This window comes from Podarcis tiliguerta (assembly GCF_965153285.1).
Source record: "Podarcis tiliguerta genome assembly, chromosome: 1".
NCBI classification, from domain to species: domain Eukaryota; kingdom Metazoa; phylum Chordata; class Lepidosauria; order Squamata; family Lacertidae; genus Podarcis; species Podarcis tiliguerta.
The window spans coordinates 83410041-83435792 of NC_139534.1; the positions used below are offsets into that span (position 1 = coordinate 83410041).

A 25752-nucleotide genomic window follows, 5' to 3' on the forward strand; every position below is an offset into this window, starting at 1 on the left:
TCTGTGAAACATTTAGACAAAAGGATTGTAAAAATTTCCCTGTAGAATTCCTGTGTCTGTCCTTTCTTATTGACTCATTGCTCTGAAAGATCAATACAGTGGTACCTCGGGATGCGAACGGGATCCGTTCCGGAGCCCCGTCCGCATCCTGAAGCGAACGTAAGACTGCGCGTGCACAGGTCACGTTCGCCGCTTCCGCGCATGCGCGTGATGTCATTTTGAGCATCTGTGCATGCGTGAGCGGGAAAACGTGCTCCGTTACTTCCGGGTCGCCATGGAGCACAACCCGAAAATATTTAAGCTGAAGCATATTCATCCCGAGGTATGACTGTACTACAAACTTCGTACTGCCTGGCTGTTTTCTGTTGTTCTGATGTATCTCCTTCAGTGGAATTAGGTATGATTTTGTAGAAGAAATCTCATGGTCTTTCTGCTCTTCCTCCTTCAAAGTAACATTGTTGTCTATAACTATTGTCCCTCCCCTCTGAAATATGGCAGTCCTGGGTCTTTTTGTGTGTGTGTGCCAGCTTAAAACTCACCAGGCATTATTCATTTCTAGCTTGGTTAATATATGATTAGCGACCATAGTTTGAATCTAGAGGAGTTGCTATTGTCTGTTCCCTCCTTCCCGGCCCAACACAGTTGCTTGCTGAATATTGCTGATATATTTTTCAGGTGCTCCAGCCTTGGTTGCTTGGACTGTCTTCATTACTTGAGATAAATTTGATGGCAGGTTATTGTGGAGTCAGTAACCTGTCCTGAGCTCTGTAAGGCCTTATACGTTAGTACCCAAACATTGAGCTTGGTCTGGTAGCAAATTGGCAGCCAGTGCAAATCCCGAAAAGAGAGTGGGTGGGTGGGGGAACTACCTCATGCATTTAACAAGCAACCTTGCTACCATGTTCTACACTAGCTACTCTGGAGTAGCCCCACAAAGGTAAAGGTACCCCTGCCCGTACAGGCCAGTCTTGACAGACTCTAGGGTTGTGCGCCCATCTCACTTAAGAGGCCGGGGGCCAGCGCTGTCCGGAGACACTTCCGGGTCACGTGGCCAGCGTGACAAAGCCGCATCTGGTGAGCCAGCGCAGCACACGGAACGCCGTTTACCTTCCCGCTAGTAAGCGGTCCCTATTTATCTACTTGCACCCGGGGGTGCTTTCGAACTGCTAGGTTGGCAGTCGCTGGGACCGAGCAACGGGAGCGCACCCCGCCGCGGGGATTCGAACCGCCGACCTTTCGATCGGCAAGTCCTAGGTGCTGAGGCTTTTACCCACAGCGCCACCCGCGTCCCAACCTTGAGGTTACCAAGTTGAAATTGGAGGAGGGAGGCTATGTTACGTCAGTGTCCTTGCTTAGATATGCAAATGCCTACATGTGTCTTCACACAGAATTTGCCATCATTAGAACTGAGCAAGAACATAGAACACAGGCAAGTTTGCAAAGTCTGGCACTAGTAGACATTTGTAATGTTTCTCTTTTGCTATTATGGATCTGAATGACTTGCATAAAATGATGCTTTGAATACTACTGAAGCGCAAACTCAGAATAAGGATCAATAAAAGGTAGAGTTAGTAACACAACATATCTTCCCTTTTTAACCTTACCACTGGGACTCGTCTGCGATGTCAGTAGTTTACAGCAACGAAACTGAGAACCTATAGAAGGCAACTCCCAAGTGACCAATATCTGGAGGGTCAGACAAGGATTTTGAACTGTGACCTTGGTGCTCCTTGTGAATCTGAAACTACAAAACAAATGTTGGTACTGGCTAAGATTTCATTCCTTACATACAGGTTTCTGGTCTGATCAATAATGAAATACTCCTAATGTGTGCTCTTACAAAGTGAGAGTTCAAATTTCCTAGGTTGGCATCTCAGTTTGCCAAATGTTGGCAATGGTAGTTTTAGCTAGGCTTGGCATTAAAGTACCATAAAGACCATGGGGTCAGTTGGTGGCTCGATGATCTCAGTATTCTTGGATAGAATGGCAATAAACACTTCCTTTTCTCCCTGTCCTGTTTTAAATGCTTTAAAAAGCATTTATACAGCAGTCCATCATTGCCGGGCCTGTTTACTCATTACTTCTTTGTGAGGTAAAGGTAAAGGTACCCCTGACCGTTAGGTCCAGTCGCGGACGACCCTAGGGTTGCACGCTCATCTTGCTCTATAGGCCGAGGGAGCCGGCGTTTGTCCGCAGTCAGCTTCTGGGTCATGTGGCCAGCATGACTAAGCTGCTTCTGGTGAACCAGAGCAGCGCACAGAAACACTGTTTACTTTTTTGTGGGGAGGGGATGTCAAATCTCTACTTGGTATGAATCTTGGGGTTCTCATGTTCCTTCCACCTCAATATCCACAACAGGTAAGAGGTTAGCTGGGCTGTACTGTGTTTGTTTTGAATGAAGCATCCCTTGATCACCCAGTCTGTCAGTGCAAAATTTTGTTTTGTTTTTTATTTTAAAAGTTCAAGGAAGTATCATGTCAGATAAACATAGTATATCCTGTTCACTTTTTACTCTTTCCTAGAGTTGAGTGTGAGGGTGTTCACTCCAAGACTCATACCACTTAAATAATTTTCTTTGGAAAGTAACCTACAAACTGGCCTAATACATTTTTTTTTTTTTTTTGAGTGTAAAGCGTCTTTCTTCAGTTTCTATTAGCTTGTTATCAAGTTTCAGTGGATCACTGTGGAACTACTTTGAGGTTTTTTTACAGTGAAGCGGTGATAAGTTTTATGAAATAAATAAAATAAAATAAACATGTAATGAAATAGGTTTCATCCAATACTGTGTAAGTGGAGTTCATGGAATAGGACTTCTCCTTCTTCTCCTCCCCTCTGTGAGCCCCCCAAAATCTGCTCTGGAGGGTCCCCAATCCTTGTAAGAGCAATCTGATGAAGTGTGCATTAATGTGGCTTGCCTCCCACATGAAAAATTTGTGAAATCAGCGGGACTTGTATTAATACAACTTAATGCACGTTTGCAGTATTTCATAGGATATCAGGTTTAGATTTGCATCAGGTACAGATGTACTGTTAATGGCAGTGGCTATGTTGATAAGTTGAAGCTTGTGAAAATTTATGGCCAGAAGCTAAAACAGAGTCTGGGTGGAGGGAGTTGGCTTTGCAAAGACTAAAAGTTTAATAAAGGACAAAGACCAGTATAAAATTAGGGATAATTGCAGTACTGTTAGAACAGTCACCTCTGTTTTGCTTACCTGAAGGTAGTAAAAGAAGTATTGGTTTCTATAAAGCTTTTCCAAAAGAAAGCCATTAAAGTAACCTCTGCCAACATGAAAATGGTAGCACTTCAGGACCTCATAAACGGTGTGAAGTGTGGCACTCTGGGAACACTTGACTCTTGCAGTGGGGCAACAACTTGCAATGCTATGGCGCCTGACCGTTAGGTTAGGCAATTAACTTTTATTGCTTTCTTCCAAGTCCTTCTCCCTTTCTCTTGGCTGATTTTTCTCTTTTCCAACTAGAACTTTGGTCTAGGTGATTGATGCAAGCCAAAAGTTTTCCCCTGCTGATGTAGCCCCCATGTGATTAATCTGTTTTCATTAATACTGCCTTTTTGTGCATTTGCCAGTATTATTTTTTCATATTAAGTTAAGACGTTTGTCATTGTGCAGTATGATGAAGCATCTCTAATTATGCTAACAGCAAGTTTTGCTCATGCTATGGCAATAAACTGTAGTATATAACTTGATGCTGTGCAGGACTGGGGGGGGGGGGGAGTTAAGCATGTGCATTTGTAAGGAAAATAGCATTTTTGCCTGAATCAACTTTCCCCTGCTAGGGAGTCGAAAACAACTGGGAGGTCACCAACTCCCATCAGCCTCTACCATCATAGCCAATGGTCAGGCATGATGGGAGTTGTAGTCCAAAACATGGTGAAGGCTAGTATCTACGGATACTAGTTTCAGTGTGTAGATTTCTGCAAATGCTACATTCCTGCTTGATCCTGGCAAAAAGATTATTCTAACTTCTCTTATTAGCATATTGTTGTGCTAAAACCAAGTCTGGCCTGAGTTTGTGTTATACTACCTTGTTAGGGAGTGTGGAAAATTACAATATTGCCAATATTTATGAGGTACATGTGGTACAGACGTTTCCTTCCTCAAGTGGAGGCGTGCATGCATGTGGAATAAATTGATCCTGCTCTTCCCAATAAATGCATCTTGGTGCAGCTAAGCACATGAGAAGCTAACGCTAACATTTGTTTGTAAACCAATGGGTGGGGGACCCTAGCGCACATCGATCAAAATTGGGTTCCAGATCTCCTCATTTTGCCTGCTAGGCCATTTCCCCTGAACTCCATCTGCCCCAAACCTGACGTCATGTGTAAACTCATGAAGGCCCACCTACTTTTTTGAAATGTTATTCAAATAATATTTATAAGATTCTAATTGCAACTCCCAGGCCACCCCAATCACATGGGCCTCCTCCTCCTCCCCATAGGCCTTATAGCTGCACAGATGCATTTAAACATACTTTCTTGAACCCAAAATGTCTTGTGCCAGTGGAGAGGCACTACAGCAAAGCAACACAGGGTTCCTGGATTCTGTTGCTTCCACGTCCCCCTTCAGCCCCTTGTGCCTTATCCCATACTATTCCATATGATCCCTGGACCCTAGAAGCAGCTCTTTATGGGGTACATAGCACTGCAGTGGGGAACAGATAGGAACCTGCAAACCCCATTGTGCAAGTGGACTTGTGGTTTGCCTTTTCTGGATCAAACCCAGAGAAAGGAAGAGATAACTTAGAGGGAAAAGATGAATGCCTCGTTCCTTTACGTAACAAATACAAATTGCATTAATAGGCAAATTAGTTTTGCGTCTGCTGCTTATTCCTGTGCATCCCTCAATCCTGAGCTTGTTTGTTAATTTACTTTATAAAAACCACCATTCTTTTGTAAGAACCAAAAATTACACTACAGTAATAAAGGACATCCACTCCAAAAACAGCACAACAGCAGCTGTTCTTGAAAGCAGCTAAAAGTACATTTCAGCAAAGTGATTTTGCCTCTTTAGTAAAATACTAAAGAGGTTGAGCTATGATGCAGCTGGCTCATAGACTGTCGCAACTTGGATGTCTAATACTACATATCTACTAGTTCTTCTAGGATGTTGTCACAAACTCTAAAACAAATTAGTGAAGACCAGAATTCTAGTAGGTTCTGGCTCTCCATGATATGAAATGGATTAGAGCAGAATGGATCTGTGACCACCTAATAAATTGATTTGAAGGAAATTCCAGGGGGCAGGCAAGGATGAAAAGCAGGACAAATAAATAGTCCAGTGTGGAGCTTTAAGCACACAGCCTCATTGCAGAAATACCTTGGTCTCCACATGCAAAGTATGCATGGATTACCAAATGAGGCAGGTTTAATAGCCAAACAGCTGCAGCTGGTTGACAGGTAGTGATGAAATAGGGCTAAGGTGCCAGAACAACAACAGCAAAAATGCAGAGAAGTTCAACCCAGAAACTCTGTCCTGACACCTTATTCTACAGGGCAGTACCCACAGCTGAATTGTCATGTTTCAGCAAGTGTCAACTCTCTGATGGAGAGGACTTTTTGTATCTAGAATCAGTCAATTTAATCTGTCTCTCTGATTTAAAATCAAATCAGTCAGAAAAAGTTGTGCCATGTGATAGTGCCAATTACCTGTGTTTCCTTTTCGTCTAAGTTTTTAAATTACGTGCACAGTGGGGGGGGGGGGGAATCAAAGCTTTCTTTGATGAAATAGGGAAGGGGCATTTCTTCTTAAGCAGAAGAATTTCCTGTTGTGCTTAGTAATGTTGTGTATTGGACAGTACTGGATGACTGACTAGCCATGCTAATCAGTTTTTTTCCTGGAAAAGCAAACAAGGTGGGAAGGATTCACTGAGCTCTGAAAACATCTGTTTGGAGATTTGCAGCCTCCTTGGAAAGTTTTGGATTTTGCCTCAATGAAACACAACTTAAAAGAAGAAAGATTGCTAGTAGATTAAACCCTTGCATCATTATCTTTTTAAATTAATAATTATTTGGCTATACATGGGCATAGATAGTTAGGCTATAAAAATTGTTCCCTTTCCTTTCATGTCTTCCTAATTCCCCATCTGTCAGGGAACTACCATCAGTGCCGGAGGGAGAGAGCAAAATCCAGAGGGATTCCGGAGAGCGTCCCGGGATTGGGAGAGGCAGCCCATCTTCTGGGAAAGAGAATCAGCGTAGCACCAGTGGAGAAGGGGGGCAGATGGGGGAATCGGCGAGGCGGTCCCATGACTCCTTGCCGGGGACCAGCGGGGAGAGTAGAGGTCCTCCGCTGCCTATGCCCTCCTTGTGCAGAAGGCTTTCGTGCAGAGAGAGTAGGAGGAGACTAGGCGTCAAAGAGCCTCTTTGCTGGAAGAAGTTTAAGAAACGCCCACTGACGGATTCTGCCAGCGATTGAGACAGCCACGGGTGAGTGGCTGTCCGGACAGAAAAGGTTCACTCAGGCAATCCAGCCAGGTGTTTGCACCGGCTTACGCACGAGCAACCCCTAGAACCATTACACCATCCTTCATGGGACAAACATTACATTCTTTTTGATGTTTCTAGTAGAAGTTTGAGGAGGTGAATGCATCCTGCAGGAATTGAGTCTTTTATAGACACTCTTACATCATATCACAGAAACCTGTTTCCACAGTATAAAATTGAGTGGAGAGGGCATTTGATGGGGCCAAAATGATTAAACTAATAGCTCTTCACTATTATGAAATAATAGTGCAGACCTGGATATTAACAGGAAAAATACTAATATTTCAATCTGGAATATTTCCAAGTTTCATGGAAATACATGGATGATTTTGCATTCTGTTTGCAAACACCCTCATTAAAGTGTGTGAAAACTTCCTGTTATTGAAGCACTTGGCTTGGAACACCCAATAGCTTGGAACACCCAATAGCAGAACTGAAAGGCAGAACTGAAAGGCCTCTGGATGTTTTTGTGGATTGCAAAAGATACAGAATATGGAAAGAATATGGAGTATACAGATAGGAACATAAGAAGAGCCCTGTTGAATCAGGCCAAATGCCTGTGAAAATCAATTGTGCATTTTGAAAGCAGCACATAAGCTAGTTTATTTAATTATTCTCATCATGCAGGAACTATTAAAATATCTTACAGTTCTCCTGATGATTTCCTACTTAGAAGCCTAAGCTAAGGACACATATTAACTAGGATACACATATTAACTGAAGGAAGGAAAACAAAAAAAATGGCCATACCATAGACAGATTTATGGGGTAGTTTTCTACCCAAAGTTTGACATCCCCTGTGGTGCAGTTTGCCTGTCGTACTAAGCCAAACCATGACTAAGCATGAACAAGCAAGTATGCAGTACATGGAATAAAAATCACAACCGCTTGGTTTCTCTTCAGTCTTGCTTTTATGCTCTTCGGAGCTAAGGCATGGTTTGGCTACCTGGGCTTATGCTTACACACACACACACACACACACGGAACCAAATAAACCCAGACGTTAACCAAGCACAAACCCTGGCTACATCTTGTGGCTTGTGTGGAGCAGATACAATTTTTTCAGATAACCCACCATGTTAGACTTAGTGTTGTGTCTAGAACATCTGTCACAAGCCAAGTGTATTGTGTCAGGAGAATATCACTTTAATCTGCTTCCCTGGAGCAATTTTTGCTTGAAAAACCACGTGGGACATGTTAGCTAACACATTAATTCTTAAACAGAAACTAAGAATCTAACAGACAGGTTTTTTGGGGGTTGTTGTTGTTGTTGTTGTTTTACCCCAAGTTGAATTTGTGTGTCCTAGGGTGGTGAAATGTTACAAAAATTCAGGTCTGCTTCTCTGGGTCAATCTTTGCTGTGAAATACCATTGGGGGCAATTCCCCCTCCCAGTACATTAACATTGGTTGAGGGTGGGGCAGTGCCCCATTGGTGGGATTTTTTTGCCTCCAGCACTTTTTACTAATGGAAAGAAAACTGTAAATGATATGGGGCTGAAATTTAGGGACATTGCATACTACTGTGCAACTGACAAACCAGCACTGTGTTGTAGGTCTATTTCTGTATGAATTCTGCAATGAACCCAGGGTGAACGTCAACCCTGTTTTTCATAACTAACTGACAACTTGGCTATGGGAATCCATGTATTGGTCTCAGAAACTACATCTTCAGAATCTTCTGTTTGGAGCTTGTTCTTTTTATAGGGGACTTGGAACCGACAACTTCTAAAGGATAATGGGCTTTTTCCATTTTGCAGGCACAGAAAAGCACTCTGTATTTAATAGACACTAAGCATTCCCTGTCCTGCTTGAGAGCTTATTGTAATACAGAGACCACTTTATCTGTTCAAGGACAATAATTTATTTGTACATAGCAGTGAGAGTCTTCAGCCACACAGTACAACTGCATAATTTCATAAGTTGTGTTTAATTCTGTTATTTCACCATGACTACCGTATTTTTCGTCCCATAGGACGCTCCGTCCCATAGGGCGCACCTAGTTTTTTTGGGGGGAAATAAAGGAATCCCCCCCTATATTCCCCCCCAAAAAAAAAAACCAGGTTGGGGAAACCGAACCAGGTCAAGGAACAGCAGGATGGCGGCGCTGCGCCTCCTTGCTGTCCCCCAAGCTTGTGGGGCTGGCCGATGTCTGTCTGGCGCACCGGGCGGCAGGCTGCTATCTGCAGCGTGGGGACACGCTGCGGATGTCTGCCTGGCGGGCGGGGCGCTCTGCTTCAGGGCGCCCCTCGCGCGGGCAGCAGGCTGCTATCCGCAGCGTGGATGTGTTCCCGAAGCGCCGGTCGCTCTGCTTTCAGTGCGCCCCGCACTCCGGGAAGCAGGCTGCCTAGGCTGCGGATGTGTTCCTGAAGCCTGGGGAGCGAGAGGGGTCGGTGCGCACTGACCCCTCTCGCTCTCCAAGCTTCAGCAAAAGCCTGCATTCGCCCCATAGGACGCACCCAGGTTTCCCCTTCATTTTTGGAGGGGAAAAAGTGCGTCCTATAGGGCGAATAATACGGTATATTTGTGTTGCTGGTTTTTCTTCACAGTTAGGAAGTCAACCTGATAAGCATCAGTAAGTCATGACCAGCTGTGTTATGCCTTTGTCTTTTTATCGTGCTCTGAAATTTTATGCACAGTCAATGCAGTTGAGGGGAAAAACACTGTTTTCCTTGCTGGCTGGCTGTCCTACACAAACACATGCAGATATTCCTCCTGGCTGATACTGGGCCTTGGGGAGGTCCTTAAATTTAAGTGCCTTCTGGACACTTAACTGTGTTGGAGATCTCTGCAGAAACAATTAAGTGGAGAAAATAACTTCTGTAAGGCCAGACCGCTTGAGATATGATTATTGGCAAAGTATGTTTCCTTTGGGGTTGATAGTTTTCAGAATCAATTTGATTCCCAAGTCCTTACAAATTTGTTTTGTTGCAATTCTGTATGAGAAGCAAGGAATGAATTAATTACATTTTTAAAAAGCTACCCATTGCCTATTCTCAGGGCTTTTTTCAGCCAGAACTCGCTGGAACTCAGTTCCAGCACCTCTTGGGTGGGCGCCATTGCCATTATAAGAGAACCAGGGAGGTGTTCATGGTGAGTCCTGGCACCTCTTTTTCTGGAAAAATATTCTGATAATTGGCAGTGAATTTAAAATGATAACAAGACAATGTGTTCTCTGTGTACATCCTTGCGTTTTGAGTTCTGTAGTTTGGATTTGGCTGCTTGCAGTATATGGCACCAGTAGCCATTGTTTCTAAAGGGCTAGAATAGGAATAGCTTTTTCTACAGTATATTTATTATCAGGAAACAGTAAACTGTTTTGAGTTTTTTTGTTTTTGTTTTTGCAGTCCAGCAGTATATACACTATATTTAATAAAAAGCAAATAAATAAGATAAAATAGGGCCAGACCCATTGCCTCTCCTGCTTTTTAGGTGCACTACCATTACATGTTTACTGTCTAAAGAACAAGAAAGGCAAGTCTGATCAACCTTTTTGGCCATGTTTTCCTGCCTATTCCGTATCCTCCCTAAGGAAGCTCACCAGTGACTCCAAAATTGCTGTCTATCACTAGGTGCATGGCAAACCTGCCTGTGAAGGTGGCCTCCCTAGAAGATTTTAAAGCCCAGCCAGGCTCATGGCCATATACAGCTTTATAGTTCATAACCAGCACTTTGAATTGTGACAAAAAATGAGCCAGTAGCCAGTGCAGCTGTTGTCACAATGAGCTTCTCTTCTCCTTGTAACTGGCTTGGGTCAGCTATTTGGACGCAGCATCTTGGATCCACTGAAGTTTCCAAACACTTTTCAAAAGCCCATTGCAGCTTGTAACTAAGGATGAATGGATGAATGTAACTAAGGTGTGCATCATTGTAGCCAGATTGGACGGCTCCAGGAATGGGTGCAGCTGGCACACTAGTTTTAAATGTGCATGGATGATGTGTATATAGTAGGCCTCCCCAGTCTAATGTCCTGTAGATGTTTGGGGCACACGCCCCATCTTTCCTGATCTTCAGCCATGCTGTCTGGGGCTGATGACAGTTGGAGTCAGAAACATCTGGAGGGCTCCAGGTTGGACAGCTGTGGTGATTTAGTGAATCTGTGTGTTTACGGCATCACTCTGTGGGATCAGTCTGGGCTGAAACAGCCCAGTGTTAGGAGAAACTTCTGTATAACATGGTGGAGTCACTGAGAACCAGATCTGCTTTAGTCTTCAAAACCCCATCCTAGATTCAGTTTCTTAGCGACAGTTGCATGTGACACATATATGTTTCAACCATATACAGATGTTTGATATTTCTGTCTGACATAAATATGTTGTGAAAATACTATTCCTTATTCTTTGCAGGCAAGATGGTTCTGGGAAGCTTACTTTCAATCAATGAAAGCTATTGCTTTGGCAACCCTCAAGATTATCAATGACAGGATCTACCCATATGCTGCCACATCATATGAAGAATGGAATGATCCCCCAGCAATTGTAAGTAGAGCTATATTTCTATTAAATTTAATATGCTGGGCCTCTTCAAAAACAGACTCCCATTGTGATCGGCTGATATTTTATATTTTGCTGGTAAACACAAATTTCACTTAACTTTGCCCAAAATATAGCCTAAAGGGAAATATTTGTATATTAGCTCGCTACACTATTTCTCTTTTTCTCTTAAAATGGGAGTCTTAAGCTATTGTCATATGTTAGAAGGTCTAGTTTTGGCCATTGCAAACAGTTCTTAAGATAAGTGCACTGCGTTTCTGCTTTAAGAAATTTGAACTCCTTGTTAGCAGAGGTACTTCCAAGAAAATGGCCGGGAAAGCTTTTTGTCTGAGAAATAGTAAATGTTGGACTCAGGATGGCAAATGAGTGATTGCTGTTTGTTCAGTAGGCATGCTCTGTCTGACAATAGAAACTGATTATTATTGCTGAATTTTGGTGATTGTAGTGCTATTCCATGATTACATTGCAAAATGTAGAAGCTGAAATTGTTACTAATCTCCAATAAAGAAGTTAGGACATCTTACAAGCTTCTACTCCAGAGGGACTCTCCAGAGCAGATTTTAGGGGTGCTACAGCAGGGAGGAAATGAAAGCGGAAGTCTTGTTGTGCAAGTGGAAGTCCTCTTGCACTCCATTGGATACAACCCAGTGTGTAGCAAAACAATACCTGTGGCTCCCCTCATCCTTTTAACTGAGAATTTTAATTTATTGGTTTACTACCCCTATGACACTCGCAGAGTCAAGGGAGTGTTCATATTTGTCAGTTTATTGCATGTTTAGGGAGTTCTCCTGTGCCACCTTTTGAGCACCATTGTACAAAATGTATGGCTCTGTTTTGTCATTGTTGTTTCAGTGTTCTCAAAAGGGGTGTCATAAATTGTAGTTTAACCACCACTATTTTAATAATTGCCAGGAGACCTGCTGTATGCAGAGCAATAAATGTACTTTCTCAGCAGACCTCCATTTTCTCTGTGACTGACTGCTAGAGAGCAACTTGGCCGTGAGACAGGAAAAGAGATGCCCTACTAAATGAAATAACAGATAAATACCGGTAGTTCAAAGAATGGCTCATGTGTAAGTTAGAGTGAGAGAGCAGCTAGTGCAGAGAATGGTATGAAGGTTCTACTGCTAAAACTAAGCAGTTCTTCTACTATAAGCCATCTTGGGGAAAGATTGCTTGGGACCAATATGTCAGTTGCTCTGAGCAACTCAGGGAGAGCCGATTACACAGAGATACTGCTATCTAAATGCTTGTTATACAAAAATTCACTTATCCAAACACAAGGAATTAGTACCATAACCATGCTATACACGCTACAGATTCAGATACCCAAACAGCTGAACCTGTCATATATTCTCCTACCTCATGTCAAATGTAGCGTCCCTAATATGTTGTCTGTTCTAGTCTAAGCAGTTTGCCTTAGTCGTGTAAAGTTATAGTAGGTTTTGAAAAACTCTCCTGCTTTTCTAAAGGACTGATCTTGAGAGGGTTTTTTGAAAAAAAACAACCAAAAACACCCATGAGTTTTATTAGTGTCCGGTGGGTTTAGTTGTCATGATGATGGATATCAATACTGTATTATTATATCGAGCCATCGTGTTAGCAGTGGTCTGAGAAAAGCATTTTATATAAAAACTAAAGCTATGCCTGTTGCCATGAGTACTTTAACTTACCAAACATACTGTTTGGAAAAGATTTTACAGTGCATCAGCTGAATATCTTTCAGAAATGTTTCCAGGTGAAATTTTATGGCATCTATCCTACAAAATGTAGGACAAGGTAACGACAAAGGCCTCTTAAGACCATACACTTTATAGCTATATGCAGCTTGATTGAAGGTTTTGGCACAGAGGTAGCCCAAAAATGTTCACTTAAAGAAAACTGTATTGAACCATTTTAGTTTCAGATCACTTGACACTTCAACATATCAGTTAAAATATTGGAAATGTTCAAGTGTTTCTGTAGCTGGACACTTACCTGCTTATTTGAGGAGAATATATTTCCTTTCACATGAGTAACTTGTCAGCCCTGAGAGACACCTCAACGAACAGCTATTAAAATAGCACAGGGTTTTTCTTTTGGACTGGCCTACAGATCTTTGTAGATCCTAGTCTGTTTGGACTAAGTAACAGGCATAGTCGTCGTGTGAATTATGACTTACCTTTGGAGAAACTTGCCCCTAAAATTAATGGAGTAAATACAGAAACTGTTAAAAATGCACAGACACCATGGTGCTTAGATGTCAAGGCCATGCCAACATTTAGGTAGAAGCTAATTTTGTCGTTGCTAACAGCTGCTAAGTTTCTGTTAGTGGTAAATGAAAAAATGTAGATTTGCTACCTATTACAGGTTGGTTTAACAAAACATAGAAACTCTCAGTCATGGAGAGATCACAAACCAAATTAAAGGGGCATGAAATCCATACTCTACGGGTGACTTCTTTTTTAAGGCTCCCATTTCTTGTATGTGTAGACTCAGCAATAGCAATGCACAAAATACCATTGCACCTTAGTTCAATTTTTATTTTGTCATGGATAAGGATAGTAGAAAACTTGTTCTAGAATTTTAGGGTGGTTTTTTTTTGTTTTGTTTTTTACTGAACTTGGTCTTTCTCACCATTTATAGCCTGAAATGTAAATAAACTGTAGTTTTTGCTTGGTTTATACACCTACTGCTGCCACCACCCAAACTTCCACTGATCAGGTGTCGACAGGGAAGAGGAGTGGAGTGGAGAAGGATGTGACTGAATCCACCCCCCTTTCGCCTTTTAAACTAGCTGATCATCAGGATTTTAGTTTTAAAGAGAAGTTCCAAGTTCCTGCTTGGCTGGGTTATTACAAAATGCTGGCTGAAAAGGGGGAAAACAAACAAGCAATTGCTTGGCAAGTTTGAGTGCTAGTTTTAGCCTAGGTAAACTAAAGTGCTTTGCTTACTGAAGAAGTGACTGATGATATTCATTATGAAACTCAAATTCTGGATTAAGAGAAATTATGTTCAAGACATATTATGCCAATTAACACAGCATTAAGGGTTAGATCAAGACTTCCCCAGAACAGAACTTTGCTAACTAGACACAGCCTCAGGTGGAATAAAAGAGGCATTTTTCATTGGTTCCTCCTGCACCTCACTATGCCCCCTCAAAATCTGCTCTGGAAGGTTTGAGGACCCTACAGAATCATGTAAGAGGTTGGAGGGGTTGCAGAGGGAAGGAGAAATAGGTGTCAGTTTTTGCCACTCTCCTTTCCTCCTGTGGGAGCTGCCTCCTGGATCCAAATTCTTTCTGTAAATGGAAGGAGCTCTTCAGGTTTGCCCTTTGACAAGTTGTGGATGGGAAGCATGGGGGAAATGTTGTCTCTATGCATTCAGTGGGAGTACATTCTGCTTGCAGAACAAAATAAAACAAAGGTATTCCTTGTTAGGTAATTCATAATAGAAACTGCATTGAGGTGACAATAGATACTTAAAACAACCCACCCCCCCAAAAAAAACCCACCCTTCCTTGGAAAAATGATGTAAGTATAATTTTAGTATTAAAATTTTTTAGTATTAAATCCTCCTTACTTCTTTCCTAGTAGTAGTCTGTTATGGTTCAAGCTGAATATGATTTCACAAAGTAATAAAATATGGCTGCTGAAAAGAAAATTGTGGGAGGGAAGGAAAATAGCACTGCTTTTGTTCATGAGAACAGTAAAAAAACTTTTATTATCACCATGTTAGCTATCCAGCAATGGGGGAGTAATATTCACCCTCATAGTGTGCATACCAGCATGTGGGCGAGACTGAAGGAGTGAGTAACCAGGAAGAGGATCTTCAAATTGTGTTGGCTAGCTCAACAAAAACGTCCTATCACCTCAAAAAGGATCCAGAAAAAGTTCAGAAAAGTGGCAACCAAAATGATCATGGGGTTAGGGCAAGGCACTATGAGGAAAAACTACAACACTTGGGACTTTTTTAGTTTAGATGAAAAGGCAACTAAGTGTGGACATGATCAAGGTGTATAAAATCATGCATTGCATGAAGAAAATGAGTGCTAGAACTCAGGGGCATTCAGTGAAGCTGGTCATCAGAAGATTCAGGACAGACATAAGAAAGTCCTCCTTCACACAGCGCGCAGTTAAACTATGGAATTTGCTCCCACAAGGGGTGATGATGGTCACCAACCTGAACAGCTTTAAAAGAGGATTGGACAAATTCATGGAGGATCAGGCTATCAGCAATGGCTGTTAGCTGTGTTGGAAGCAGCATACCCCTGAATACCAGTTCCTGGGAATCACATGTGGGGAATCACAGTTGTTGTGCTCAGATCCTGCTTGCAGATTGCGCAGGCTGAATAGGCAGGTGGTCTTCATCTTCCTTCTGCACTCCAGTCTGTGCCAGCGAAGTGGCTCAGGAGCATTATTCTGTCTTCTCCTTTTTGTTCTCTTTCTGTCTTGGGGATTTATTTCATTTGATTATTTATGCAACATATTTATATGTTGCCTTTGAAAATAAGTTTAACATCACAATAGTGTTCTTTGACCTGGGTATTGCATTGTTGGCACATAACTTCTGTTGTATTTTTAATTATTGTAATCGTGTTGGAGATAGAGTACAGGTGTTTTCAGAAACAAACACTATAAATGATTATACACTAATCATTGGGAAATCAGTCATTTTCACTTATTACTCTTAAGATTAGGCCCCCCCCCCTTATGAAGTTTTTCTCTTTCCATGTGGGGTGAGGTTCAGAGTCCTTCATATCTCAGGAGACGTGAATTCCATCAGAATCTTTTTTGTGGGGGGGATAACTTTCTTCATTCTTTATTGAGTCTTAAAATAGTTTTAATACTGCATGCAGTTAAAGAAGAAGAAAGTTCACTTAGCCAAAGCAAAGGAAATAAATTCTCCAGTAGCAAATGGAAACTTTAAAATGTTTTGGGGTTTTTTTGCTAAATGGCAGTCTGACACAAATGAGTCGCTTCTTGTGGAGATTTTGCTTTTTAAAAAAAAAATCACCAAAAGTTAGGCCAGTTTCCCAGCCTCCCACTCCGGTTCTGGATCCCAGTGCTTTGGCTTCTTTTGCTGTCTGCGGAAAGGAGACCGCTGTCAAACAGCCAGGAATGCCAGACCGAGCAATGTGAGAGCCCTGTTGCATTGCAGAGTTGACACTTGCAACTGGATATGGCTTGTACATAAAACTGATTCACGATAAATACCCTATCAGTCTTGGGTTAATTACTGTGGCTCCTGTAATGAATATTAGCTGGTTGAGCGTTGGGAAGGCTGGCGGCTGGGGGTGGGGAGTGAGTTAGAATTGTCTGAGCCATGGCTAAGTGTCAGCACTTTGTCAAAGAAAGTGATGGATGATTACACCATCAGTACCAGTTGTGGGGAGTGTGTGAGAGAGAGTGAGAGAGATCAGTTGGTGATCTCCAATACAAGGCCTGGATGCACCTGAAACAAATGTTGACTGATGCGTTTTCTATTGTTGGGAAGAACCATCCTTATGTCACCATCAATTTCATGCCCTGCTTCCATAATAGGGATTTAATTAGGCTTCTGTTGAGTTAATTACCTGCATTGTTTGCCTTTCTCCAACAGAAGTTTGTAAGACTCAAGTAAATCATGGAGGTTTGAATTTGCCCAATTTCCTGCCGAAAGTGAGGTCAAGAGGTCCCAGACTGTAGACACACTTTTCAGGCAGGCAGCAGGGGGTTGGCTCTTAATGGTGCTTCAGCAATGCCTAAATGCCCTTTTGAAATGTTACTCTCAACTAAGGAAACTTGATTATTTTTGAGGTGGGGGCGTTCACTGTTGGATGTCAGAGTAGCAGAACATACTCTAGCTCAGCCATTCTTTGCCAGTGTCTCAATTACACAGTGGGCTCCTTTCAACAAAGTGGCACAGCTGCCTAGATGCTACATTTCTTTATCTAGACTTAGAAATGTGCTGGATGTTAAATGTACTATAAGAATTTCCATCATAGTTCTAGTATCAAAAAGTAAAACGTTGCTTTTATGATATTGTTCATTTTGAAGGCAAACCTACTGGGATCAGTAGTAAAGAGGGTCAGGCAATTTGCCTCATTTGCCATAGCCATGAATCAAAGCTGGAGCTCCAGCTATTGATTAGAGATTACTTAAAGGAAGCTTTTGATTGCTTTGTTTCATTTGTCATTTGTCTGCCCTGCCCATCATTTGTTCCTGTGCTGCATTTGCAGTACAGTGGTACCTTGCTTTAAGAACAGCCCTGGTTACCAACAATTCGGTTTATGAACTCCACAGAACCGGAAGTAGTGTCCTGGTTTGCAAAACTTTACCTCAGTCTAAGAACGGAATCCGAACGGTGGAAAGGCACTGGTGGCGGGGCCTCATTAGGGAAAGTGTGCCTCAGTTTAAGAATGGTTCCGGTTTAAGAACGGACTTCCGGAACGGATTAAGTTCGTAAACCGTGGTACCACTGTACATACATGTAATGATTAGCAGATGAACAGTGAAAGGCAAGAGCTAAAGAACAACTTACGTATGAGTAGGCACCCCATCTTGTTTTAAGTGGCAAATAATCTCCCCAACTTGCCATTGCAGGCATGAAGCTTGAAAGAATGCTACTTTTAATGTTTTGTCCAGACATTGTAAAAAATATTGTAGGAAACACCATACCTTTCCAGACAGAGGGAGAGAGACTAGTTTTTCCAGAAAAAATGCATATCTTTTCTAATCATTTCTTGTTGGTATACCACTGCACCATTTTATACCCATTGTCATTCAAGCACCAGTAACCTCCTGACTGAACTACTCTAACATGCTGTACCCAGAGCTGTCCATTGACCTTGCGATGCCATTAAATGATTCAAAATTGTGCTGTCTGACAGTTTTATGAGATGGCGCTTATTACTCTGGTTTTATTTAATCTACAGTGACTCCCTAGTCATGGTGCTGGTTACTACTATTTAAAAGTCCTAAATGCAGTGGAGGACGCTGTGATTGCTCCACATTAAAAAAAACTATATGGCAGAGATCTAAATGGCTTTCCTATGAACATTAGTAGATGACTGCATCACAGTAAGCCTTCCGATCCAGCACTGTTCAAACTATTGCCGTGTTCTGTAGTGTTTTGTATTACAGCTCCCATCATCTCCCATCATGGGCCATGCTTACTGGGGCTGAAGGGAGTTGAAATCCAAAACTTCTGGAGGGCCAGTAGGTTGGGCAAGGATGGTCTCTTTAGGACACACATCCCTTCCAGCTGCCCCTGACAGTTGGGAGATTCCCTAGAGCATTCTTCAATAAAGTGTGAGTGGTTCTTGTTGGAAGTGAAAATTGAGAATATCCATATGTGCAACAAAATAATTTAGCTGCATATCAGACTCTGTTGATCCTAGCCAATATGTTACAATGTCCTATGCAAAGGTGAAGTTAATGCCCTAGTTTTTCATAGGCCTAGATTTAAAAAAATAAATCTGCTTTCCCCCTGTCTATATTCTTTAATGTTAGTCTTTGATTGTGTCTCTGGGAAATGTATACTACAAAATGCATTCTGTTGGGACTCTACATTTTGGCTCTACTGTGCCTTATCTGCATCTCTGCCAGCTAAATTGGCTACCTTATGATGGTAAAATAAGTCTTTTAAAAGTATTTAGGGAACATTAGGTGGAGTAAATAACTAAAGTTGATCTTTGCCTCTTTTCTTGTTTTTTAAAATGCTTGAAAGGTAGACTGTTTAAAACCATAGAACAAGCCTATTTTTGTTGAAGGTTGCTTTTTTATCCTTCTGTATTGAACCAAGAGTATGTTTTCTTTTTTATTTGTGCCCATTTTGTGTCAGGTTTATTAATTTGCCTCTTTTTACTTCATTCCCCCCCAGAAATTGTGGCACTAGGCTGGTTTTCTGTTTGTTGGCCTAGTCTGAATTCATATAAAGATTAAGCTTCCTTTTGGGAAGAGAGATGTGGGGAAGAAGCAAGCCAGGGTAGCCGAATCTTTCTGGTTTTCCAGTAATCTGTCTTTTATTCTTCGGTAGCCCTGAACATACTTGATAGTTTTTATTATGACTTGAACAAATGCACAGAACATGTTTATATTTAACCGAGATTGGTGTTTTATCGCAAAAAGAGGCTTTCAAAGACCAGTTTTCCCTCTAAAATGCTTAATGTGTTGGTGTGCTGATCTGGTCCTAATGATGGAAATTGCATTCAGTTGATTTATTCCAATTTTATTACTGAAAAGTGACCTTTGTTTAATCCTACTTCTTTCCTTTCTGCAGAAATGGAGCAGCGTAAGCAATCCACTATTTCTTCCGCTGATTCCACCTCAGTCGCAAGGCTTCACTGCTATTGTCCTGACCTATGATCGGGTTGAGAGCCTCTTTAGAGTCATCACTGAAGTCTCAAAGGTGCCCAGCCTTTCAAAGTTGTTAGTAGTTTGGAACAACCAGAACAAAGTTCCACCAGAAGGTAAGTTGTGGGGAACCAAGCTCCTCCTATGAGGTGACCCATTTTTCCTTTACACCCTGGCTTGAAGTCATGTCATGCTGAAAACAGAAGAGCTTCCTTCATAAGCATGGGGATGATCCAAGCCATGCCTGTGAAGGAACTCACTGGGGCTTGAAGTCACCTCTCAAACGCTGATTGGCAGTGACTTAAAGCCTCTCTTCCAACAGGGATCAATTGCTCTCCAGAGTTCATGAGTGTTGCTGATTCTGGCAGGGCTTGCATCTGGCCTCTAAATTAAAAAGGCACTGGGTGCAAGCTCTGCTAATCATAGAACAATCAGAAGCGCCACTTTTAAGGTTCCTGATTGTTCCTTAACAGCCACATCTTGACCTGCACCACAGATGTCATATACAATGTTGGCTTGGAGGAAATTGCCTCATGAGCCAAATTAGGACCACTGCTGTGCCTAACTAGGTCTGTGGTACCAAGGCTTCACATACGTGCCTTAACAGCTTAAGCACAATATTCTTTGGAGCCTACTTTTGACCGTACTATTGAGGAAGGAGAAGTATTTTTTGTGATTGTCCATCAGTTGTGGAACTCTGTTAAGAACGCTGTGAAAGTTGAAGCCTTTGAAAAATGTTGTGGATACTGTACTTCACTGTTTAATGGCTTTTAGTGCCCAGATTTTAAGTAGATGCACAGTAATGTGAATTCCTAAATGTAATTTAATTTCAGTATAACCATCTTGAGAAAAAGCAGAATAGAAATTAAAATACAGTGGTTCAAGGCACAAGTATACTTGATTCTATAACTCCACAAATTATTTCTCTTCCCTTGTCTCCTTTTAAACAAGTTATGCAACTTCCATGTTCAGATTTTCAAAATCACAAAGTAGATCACTTACTTGGCAAGTCGTGAAATATTACTATAAAAGGAAAATATGCACTTAAAATAAAATATTGGGTGCTGCTCTGTTCAGCTATTAAGTCAAAAGCAACCACAGACTGTTTGCCAATGGAAGTTTTCCTTCCCTGCCAGACCATACTCATGAAAATACTGACCAATTGTTTAAAAGCTAGGCTTCATCTCATGAATGACTCTGGTGTGCCAGTGCTTATTGCTTTTCCAAGCCCTATTTGTTACCTTCAGTTCTCACTTCATTGTACTCTTGTTCTTCTAAATAGAGCAAATCCTACCAAAATTTAACAGTGAACCTTTTCATGAACTTTAATATCAGTATATTTCAAATGTCCCATGAAATTACTGCTTAGACCCTAGAATGTTGTATGCCATCTCAACCAAACTGCATGTTCATCTACCAGTGATGAGTAAATGTTAATTGACGGTTAGTGAATTTCATTTTTTTGCTTTGAGGTAATAGAATTATCAAGTGTATAATTGAACATTTCATTTCTGCATGAAGCCTGATTTTGCTGAACTTCCCATTGCTTGAAATTCTCTAGAATCTAAATGCATTCTCAAAGTCAGAATGTTTAACCCAGGGATGCAGGCCTCCAGGACACTGTCAGGCCATGCCCCCTCCCCAGCACTCCCTTTGAGTGCTTTTGCCTGGCCGAATGTGCCCTTGAACTCTGTTAATGCCTCTTGCTTGCCTGGATGGAAGGAAGGTGTGTGTGTGTGTGTGTGTGTGTGTGTGTGTAGGTGTAGGTGTGTGTGTGTATGTAGGTATGTGTGTGTAAAAACCTCTGGCTTTTGCATGGCTGGAATTTAGTCTACTGTATAAAGGTAAGAGTTTCATCTGTTATTCTTCTCCCATATGCTTCTGGGCCTGATCACTTTTATCTCTGGCCACACATGCCACTGGCATGTGGCCCCTGGAAGGCCACCCATGAGGAACTGTGGCCTTCACGTTACCAGGTTCCCACAGCTAATTTAACCCGTGGTCCTTTCGCAGTATACATTAAATTGTGAGAAGTGGCGTTACAGGGAACCAGGCAGAGGGCCTTCTTGGTAGCTGTGCCCGCCCCGTGGAATGCCTTCCCATCAGATGTCAAGGAAATAAACAGCCATCTGTCTTTTATAAGACATCTGAAGGCAGCTATGTATAGGGAAGTTTTAAATGTTTGATGTTTTACTGTGTCTGATGTTTTAATTTGTTGGGAGCCACCCAGAGTGTTTGGGGCAACCCAATCAGATAGGTGGCATATAAATAATAATAATTATTATTATTATTATTATTATTATTAAAATAGAAATGTGTGTTTCTTTCTTAAGATCTGTTTTGAACATATATTTCCATTCCAATAAACTAAACAATAAAACGTACATGTACCAATATATATTCCAACGTTTCTTGACATATTGCCCTTTGGTATAATATGCATGTGCCACATAACTTTGTGTGCAGAAAATGAAGGATGCAGTTTAAGAGGTTGAGGAAGGGTAGGCATTGACCTCTAGTAGTAGTAGATGCCACCAAGCAGTGCTGGGTGGTATATCAAATGAAACTTTCACCTTAGAAATCCTCCCAAACTTGACATGCTTAGTGGTGTACAGGGGGCATACTGTGACCTGTTTGCTGAGTACTTAAAGGATAATTCCTTGTAGTTACTTCAGCCTGAATGCTAAAATTGTGCAGTGCAGTCTGGGAGCTGCTCGGAGCACTGTGCAGTCCTGTTTTGTGGTACGTGTTTTGATTGCTATGGCATGAGGACAAAGACAAGGTGATTAGAAGGGTCCAGCATTATGTACTAGCACATCGTTCCTCTTGGCTTATTACATCTAACAGAAGGGGCTGACTGCCTGGGTCCACAAATGAAAGTGATGAAATACTCCATGTTTGGAGTGGTCCCAGCTACCTTTAGAATGGGCAGTTACAAGGTCACGTCTAAAGAGAGCCTCCCTGAATTCTAAGTATTGCAACAAGTATTGACTGGCTGTGAAAAAGCCCCTCTTCAGTAAAGTGCACAAGTGGCTGCTTGTCAGCTCCAAGCCCCTTTGGAAGATTAGTTGAATCCATTTTAACCTGAATCCCTGATTGTGAACTGCTTTTACAGCACTTGAGTGCTGAGAGTACAGGTTATAATGGCCTACAACGAATAAACCCTGTGGCCTATTGTGCTTGCTTATGGATCTCTGGTCAAAGACAGTCAAAGCTAAAGTGATCGCACCAGCCATAACTTGCTGAGTAACCATGGATTGGATATGCTGCCAAGCTAGGAGGAAGATGGAGTAACTTGCTGCCCACTCTTCCCTTCCACACTTGAGCATGTGCGTTGAACCTGCTACACTCCAGTTTTCTTGGCGAAGAAGTCACTGACTGCCTACTGCTGTTCACCAGAACTTCTCAGAATCATTGGTCAACTTGGGATAAAGCAAAGGGCATGGCATGTTGCACCCTTCTCCGCAGCCCAGACCAAGCTCCAACAATTGCTTTAGGAGTGGAGATTTATTTAGGGGTCCATCCTCCTCCAGTGCTCTCTCCTTTTTGTTTCTTTCTTTCTAGCAACTGGACAAAAGAATAGTGAAGGAGTATGGGATCCGGATCCCTCTCTTTGTGTTTCTTGAGGAAGAGAAGTTAGAAGTAGGTGGGGGTTCATATCTTCATACATACAGGTTCATACATATACGTATACACACATAATTGTGTGTGTTGCCCTGTCCAAGTTCACACACTGATTTCTGGGGGTGTGTTTCCACTTTCTAGTTATATAAATAAAAACATGCACTTTCTTTCTAGTACTTTGAGCTGTTGTGCTTTTAGTGTGTCAAAGAGATAGAATACTAGAAATGATTTGGGGTAGAAAGGGGTTGATTATGTGAACACTGGTCAGCTTTATCTGATGCATGTAGTTCATAGATACTGAAATATTTTGCATTTGGGTGAAATATTTTTGTACCTTTGAATAAAAGAAGCCTATCTGAAGCTTTGTGATAAAATGTATGTGTCCTGCCTCTTGAGAGCAGAACAATCATTGGGTTTCTTAAGCTCACATGGCTTCTTACCATCTCTCCCCTGTGTGTGTACATGTTCGTTTATTTAATCCTGAGATTTGGATGAAGCCAAATTATTTGATAGCAAAATTGTCATGGCCAAGTAGTATTTCACTGTTTTTAAACTTAAAACTCTGTTCATTGTAGCAGATCATTATATAACCCTTTTTCATTGATATACTGTTGAAAATATATTAAGTTGTTGACATGAAAAATAATTGGCCCTGAAGGTCATAGGTTTGTTTCCTTACTGAGACTTAGTTATTTAGCTTTACTTTCTAATAGGTATGTATTTTAATAACTTTCTTATGTGACCGCCAGCTACCCCCTTCATCTATGTATTTTTAACACTTGGATAGGTTGTGGAATGTCCTGGTCCGCTGTCGAGGGGTTTAATTTAATTTGTTTTAATTCAAATGCATACAGTTCGTTCCACCTAGCTCTTTGGTAGGATAGCAGAACTTGGTTTCACTAAGTCTTTCATTCAGTCTGTCTATTACAGCTCCTAATCCTTGGACTTCAAAGCTTCTGCCATTTATAGCCTATTAAAGCCAGGAAGTTTCTGATGGATTAGGACAAGGAATGAGTTTGAAGTTAGTAATGCACACCGCTGTCAACGATAAGGTCTAGTTTATTACCCTACGGTAGTATCTGCACATTTATGGCTATTCTCTTTTAATTGGTTATAGTAAAGCTGGGACCATTAACCTGGTTGAGTATCAAATGCAGGATATCCTGGCCAGTGCTGTATAGGGAACACATTTCTGGCTTTGAGCAAAGTCAGGTACGTTTTCTGTTATTTGAACCAGTTGTATTTTTGATATACATTAATGGGAACTAGAAAGAGAACATCAAAGGTAATTTTTGCTCCTGATGGCCCTACAGTAAATTCAGATTTGAAATTGGCTCTTAATATTGGCTACCGCATCGGTGGATATAAAGGCAGTTAGCTTATCCACCTCTCCCCACAATTCCCCATTGATGGGCCATAGTAACTGTGTAAAGTCATCTCTCTTTATGTATTGCCAATTCTCAATTTGTAACTTGGTTGTATAATTTAAAAATATTGTAAGCCTTTGCTACAGGCTTACAAAAATTAAAAGGAAATAAACTGAACTCGTGCCAGTGTTCACTGTAAGAGTGTAAAGTTACAGGCAAGTTTGAAGCCCCCACCCTAGTCTCTTAATGATTACCTGACATTTCTGAAGTCTGCTTCTTCTGCTTTATTTTAAAATGAAACAATACTAACAAACATGTTGCAAGATTGTAAATCGTGTAAATTGAAGTCAGGCATAATGTTGTGTGACATAGCATGAAAGTATTAATTGCACAAAATCTAGAACTTGTGCTCTTCCACCTTGGTCCTTAGAAGCTCAGGGAACTATAATTGTAGTAAAATCCAGAAATTAACAAAAACAGGTTGTTTCCATTAACAAAGGTAGCAACGCTGGACTCCCCAGCTCAAGAATTGGTTTCTGAATAAAGAATCAGGAGGACCTTTCTGAGCTGTATAGTGTGCAGCTGCAACATAAGGTCTACAACTGAAAGATCTTTCCAATCTAGGTTCAGGCCTGGCTAAGGAACTGAGTCAGCCTTGGTCGCCCTGATGAATGACCTTTGCAGAGTGCAGGGCAGGGGGAGTGTGACATTGCACCAGCTTCTTGATCTCTTCTTGGCATTTGATCCCTTCAACCATGGTATCGTCTTTGACCGGCTCTAGGGAATGGGAATTGGGGGCACTGTATTACAGTGGCTCCAATCCTCCCTTCAGGACCGAGTCCAGAGCGCAGCATTTGTAGAGTGCCTTTCTGGCCCCTGACAGCTACATTCTGGGGTATCGCAGGGGACTATCTTATCTCTGATGCTATTTAATATCTACATGAAGCCGTTGGGAAGTGGTCCTTGGGAGTTTCAGGGCAAGGTGCTATCAGTACGCTGATGACACTCAGCTCTGTTTCTCCATAACATCTGAATCATCCATGGTGAAATGGATGAGGGTTAGAAAAGCTGAGCTTGAATCATGGCAAGACAATGGCAGTGTGGATGAGTAGCTCCATTGTCTGGGAAATTGGTCAGTTGCCTGCCCTGGATGGGGTTGCACTCCCCTCTGAAGGAGCGGGTTCACAGTCTGGGTTGCTTCTGGATCTATCTGCCACTGGATGCTCAGGTAGCCTCAGTAGCTATAAGTGCCTTTTACCAACTGTGGGTGGTTCCACAGCTACAGCCATTCCTCAACCAGGAAAGCCTTGCCACCGTAGTTCATGCACTAGTTACTTCAGGAATAGATTATTGCAGTGCACTCTTATGTGGGGCTTCCTTCACAAATTAATCTGGAAGCTGCCGTTAGTTCAAGATGCTACAGCACAACTGCTGACGGGAGTGAGGCCTTGTC

The 25752-nt window shown here is 41.8% G+C and overlaps 1 protein-coding gene across 2 annotated transcripts in view; it reads left to right on the top strand.

The window, feature by feature from the left end:
- Positions 1 to 25752, top strand: part of EXT2 (exostosin glycosyltransferase 2) — an 86729-nt gene that overhangs the window by 37367 nt on the left and 23610 nt on the right. For both annotated transcript variants that reach the window (XM_083432647.1, XM_083432646.1), the window contains 2 exons: positions 10847 to 10978; positions 19235 to 19424. In XM_083432647.1, the coding sequence (XP_083288773.1) occupies positions 10847 to 10978; positions 19235 to 19424 (322 nt within the window). The remainder of the gene's footprint in view (positions 1 to 10846; positions 10979 to 19234; positions 19425 to 25752) is intronic.